Source organism: Aspergillus heteromorphus, assembly GCF_003184545.1.
Source record: "Aspergillus heteromorphus CBS 117.55 chromosome Unknown BO70scaffold_79, whole genome shotgun sequence".
Taxonomy (NCBI): domain Eukaryota; kingdom Fungi; phylum Ascomycota; class Eurotiomycetes; order Eurotiales; family Aspergillaceae; genus Aspergillus; species Aspergillus heteromorphus.
In genome coordinates, this window is record NW_020290484.1 from 45,276 (window position 1) to 50,058 (window position 4,783).

General features: G+C 42.9%; 1 protein-coding gene across 1 annotated transcript; it reads left to right on the top strand.

The window, feature by feature from the left end:
* Positions 1-1,158: 1,158 nt before the first annotated feature.
* BO70DRAFT_303377 (ras-domain-containing protein) lies at positions 1,159-4,455 on the top strand (the record flags this gene model as incomplete). Its single annotated transcript, XM_025539791.1, has 5 exons — positions 1,159-2,709; positions 2,759-2,954; positions 3,849-3,970; positions 4,031-4,159; positions 4,216-4,455. 5 exons carry the CDS (start codon positions 1,159-1,161, stop codon positions 4,453-4,455), a joined length of 2,238 nt encoding a protein of 745 aa, XP_025394115.1.
* Between the last annotated feature and the right edge of the window lie 328 nt (positions 4,456-4,783).

Consider the following 4,783-nt stretch of genomic DNA (forward strand, 5'->3'; position numbering starts at 1 on the left):
AATTTTAATAATTAAAAACAGTAATTTATAGAATAATAAAGAATAAAAACTGCTTATTAATAGTCTTGGTATCACATGCACAGTGAGTATTCTACACCACCCTAAAAAAGTGCTGCCGTGACCTGTGTTCACAGCTGCATTATATCAATAACAATATTTTTATCTTATTAAGCAGATTAGTCAGTTGTAATTGTTTTTTAAATAACTCTATAGTTGATTACTAGGGGCGGGCCGCTATACCCGATTTTGAATTGAAATGTTAATAGTAAATGACCGTTGCAGAAGGTCTCTATTTAGTAGTACAGAGTACTAAGGTAGTAGTAGTAGTTGGATATATAATTTACTGCATGTACGGAGTACTATCTACCAAAGTACAGGTCGTATCCACCTACAAGAATATACATCTGTATGACTGTACGGGATCTAATCTTCTAGTTACAACTACTGACTAATCAGTGACTGCAGTTTCACATCCACTTCTCTAACGATATGTTTGGTAGCATCATATCCTAATCATTGAACGAGTCTCTGATAGTCCCTACCACGGTTGAGCAGTCGCTGGTGTGGACTCGACGGAACAACGCTACGACGATGTCTCATCAGACTCCTCTCACAGGAGACTCGAGGATGTCTCGCCGCTCAACTACCAGGGCTTCCCCTAATACTCAATTGCAAGCACCTCAGTGTGCAAGTGAGCGCAGGTCTGACGGAAAGAAAATCTGCGGACCCACAACCCGACGCCGAGACCAGCAGTCTAATGCCCCCATAGACACCAACACGCACGAGCTTGAACCCGGCAAAAGGAAAAAGAGAAGGTTGGACAAAATCCAACCATCCCGCTATAACACTTACCCCCGCCATGACTATCTCCCAAACGTGACTGATCCTGGAGCTGTGCATAGTGGGAGTAATTATTATAAGTCCCCGGGTATAGACAATCTCACAACACCTGTTCTTCCAGAGTTCGAAAATGAGGAAGAGGAAGAAAGCCGCTGTCCACTAGCCGTGGCTGCTGAAACTGAAGAGCACGACTCTTCCTGTATCCCAAGCTTGCGAAAATTGCAGCAATCTCATCACCAAGAGTCCGTCAACCCCAGGGATGAATTGAGCCCAGATTTGGCTCTTGAAGATTGGACACATGGACCAAATATTTTGTCAATGGCTAAATCCCGTGAGAGCAAAGTCTCTCATAGGAAGAGACTGGTTGATTTGCTTGGTTCTTCGGGTCATTCAACTACCTCAAGACCGACAAAATATGGCTTGGCGTCCGCTGATAGCTTTCGAGACTCCGACCTTCCGATTAAAACTGATGTCCCTTGGCCGAATCCAACTTTAACCACAGATGATCCAAAGCATTCTGGCACAGACAAGGCCTATAAATCAAATGCTCCCGTTTTGTCCAAATTGCGAAGCTCTAAGGTTACATATGCGCGCCAGCGGTCATTCTTGGGTGATCCTACGAGCATGGCTTCAAGTGAACATCGAGGGATTCCAGTTACTCTCCTACAGTCTAGGGGGGCGGGTCAAACGTGCACCACCCATCTGAATGACAGGCCAACTTCAGTTTCTGACGATGAAGAGGATGGCAACCCCCGACCTGTTCGCAGCATATATGAGCTAAGACAAGCTGGTGACAATGCCCGCTTTCGGGAGTCAGTTGAAGCAATTTTTGAAGATATTGAGGACTCGTCTAATTCGCCATCTGGGACATGGAGCAGCTTGGCGCAGCTATGTGTTAAGCTTTCTGAACCTGCTTTTGTTCGGCGTTTTTCAGAACATGGCTTCAATGAACGACTTATCAGGTGCATGGCAAGCAACAAGGATATTGTTTCAGCATCCTTAGCTCTATGTGCCTTCAGATTGATCTATCTTGATGCTTCTTCCTCCTACACGAGCCTAAGATCTTTCTGGGTCAAACTTTTATGGCTTTCTCCAGAACTTCTTACTAACAACGACTCTATATTGTCTTTATCAGCAAGTCGAGCTACCAACCTATCTCAAACCGTTCAGAGAACATTGAAGAAAGCTCTAGGACAGATTTCTTCTGTCATTATTGACCGACAAGTATCGCCACAACTTTCTCCTTGTTTAGTGACTCTCTCGTGCATTCACTTTTGCCTCGCCACCTTTCTCATAAAGGGTGACCGTATTGGAGCAATACCAGCTCCTTTATTGAATCAAATCATCGAATTGCCACTTTCACAAAGCGAGAAGTCCAATGGTTCAGTATCTCCCGATGGCTCGCAATTGATGGAAGCGGCATTTTTGGTTCTGGAGACTTACACAATGTTATCGGGCGTCTTAGGCTATGAACAGCCTTATTCTTTTCGGTTGCTTTTTCAACACCATGATAGGTTCATCGGGTTTGACCAGAATGATCGAAACCATCAAATTTCGACGTTATATACCAGAGTGATTTTGAATCTTACCAATAATCACCCTTCATTATGCGAAGAAATGGCTAACCCTGAGATGGTCTTCAACTTTGTCAAAATCGCGACGGCAGAATTTCCCGATGTTCCCGAAGATTCCAGCAAGGATGAAAACAACTCATTCAATGCTGTAATATTAGCTTTGGGTATTCTAATTAACTTAACAGAACAAAGCGAAATGTCTCGAGCTTCCTTTCTAAAACCAGCTCAAAATGACATGTCTTTGCTTCAACTGCTTCTACAGCATTTTTCTGCCGGGCTTTCATATGTGAAGCAGGTAGGGTCTAAAACTTCAAAAGCGAAACATTCCAGCTAATGCAAGATAGATGGGTTCTGTTTCCGATGTACACTACAATGTTGTGATTGGTTATTTGTCTATTGTCTTGGTCACATTGTGCCTCAACCAGGACGCTTTCTCTCTGATCAAAGTGTCAATGGGCGGCAGAGGCCTTACCCTGATCTTATCGACGGCTGAAGAGTTTTTGCAGCATCATCAAATGGTTGAGCAAGACTCGCACAATTGTGAAACCCAGGGCGAAGGGGGAATTAGACCTACAACGCGCATGAAGAATATCTTAAGCCAGATACGGGGCAATGCCCATGTCTAGCAACGACGCACCTTGTGCAGTTTTAGGCCCTAATATACTTTAATATACATTGAGATCAATTCGCTTTTTGTCTTATGCATAGTGGTTTGTTATGATTGTATCTCAATTTACTAAGTAATCCTCTCCATGTCCGTCGGCCAAGGTTGCACCAGCTGCAAGGGTCAGAAATCTTGGATATCTAAGAATTTGACAGTGAAGACTAAGTAGACAGCCAGATCAAAATCTTTCACGTCGTACAAACAAAGGCAATTCGTAAAAACAACAATAATATACCCATACCAGCTCTTGGGGCTGAAGGGAAACATAGCAAACAGTACTCTGTACGGACGGAGTGCTTAACTAACTGCGTCTTATTCACCCCGCCCTGACATAATAGCATGACTGAGCGTTTGACTTGTTTGCGCACCCAACTGTTTGCCACTCTCGGGTGAGCTCATCTACTCAATTGTCATCATGTCATAAGGAAAGCAGCGGGTTAAACACATTGGTGCTTTGAACTTAGTACTCTGCTTCTTAGTATTACGCACTTGTTAATGTTATCAGGTAGCTGACTCTACTTGTCGCTCAAACACGCTTTATTTAGCCTCACCAACAACCTCCTGTTACCATTGTTTTCTAACTGGTAGCCACTTTCCTACTCTGTATCTGAAGAAAGATGCCTAGTGCCCCGAAGCAACGGAAGATAGCTATTGTTGGCAGTCGCTCTGTGGGTATGACTTATTGATAAGCTCTACTTGCTTGGGTCTCCGATCTCAGCCCTTAATATCTTGCATACTAACGTCTCTTCTAGGTAAATCTTCTCTTACAGTTCGATTTGTTGAACATCATTTTGTAGAAAGCTACTATCCGACGATTGAAAATACATTCAGCCGAATCATTAAATACAATGGTCAAGATTATGCGACTGAGATCGTTGACACAGCCGGTCAAGTAAGGAAAAGAAAGAAAGGACGCGAAACTGGAGCTCCTAATGAGCTAATCCTGTTCTAGGACGAGTACAGTATATTGAACTCGAAGCATTTCATTGGAATACATGGATATATCATTGCCTATTCGGTGGCTTCTCGCCAATCGTTCGACATGGTAAGAGTCATACGTGATAAGATTTTGAATCATCTTGTGAGTGTTCATGTTTTGACGATAAATGCTTTACATATGGCTGACATCAACTGCAGGGTGCTGATCATGTACCCCTTGTGATTGTCGGCAATAAAAGTGATCTCAAAGTTGAACAACGCCAGGTATCGCCAGATGAAGGCCGGCAGTTGGGGGAGGAGTTTGACTGCGCATTTACCGAGGCTAGTGCCCGCCTGGATTATAATGTTGCAAAGTCATTTGATTTGATGATTGGGGAGATTGAAAGATCGCAAAACCCATCGCAACCTACAGGAGGAAACAAATGTGTTGTAATGTGATCTATTTGGATACTTCAACTTCCTGGGTGACTTTAAACCGCTTTTTGGCCAAGGTGTCTAAATCTTAGTCTTCCAGGCTCCTGCTTTCATGTTTTCATCTCTGCTCCGTGTATTTTTCATGGAACCCATTGTCCGTTCCAAATATCTTGAGAATTTTCTAATCGCCATTTTGTTAAAACAAATTTTTAATTTGTAAACACCTAATTTGCTCCAAAGATCAAAGCAGGAAACCACTAGAATTTATCTCTATCTGGTGTGAAGAAATATATCAAATTCAATTCTATGACCATCACGCTTCTTACCAACCACAAAAGAAGTCATGTCTTAG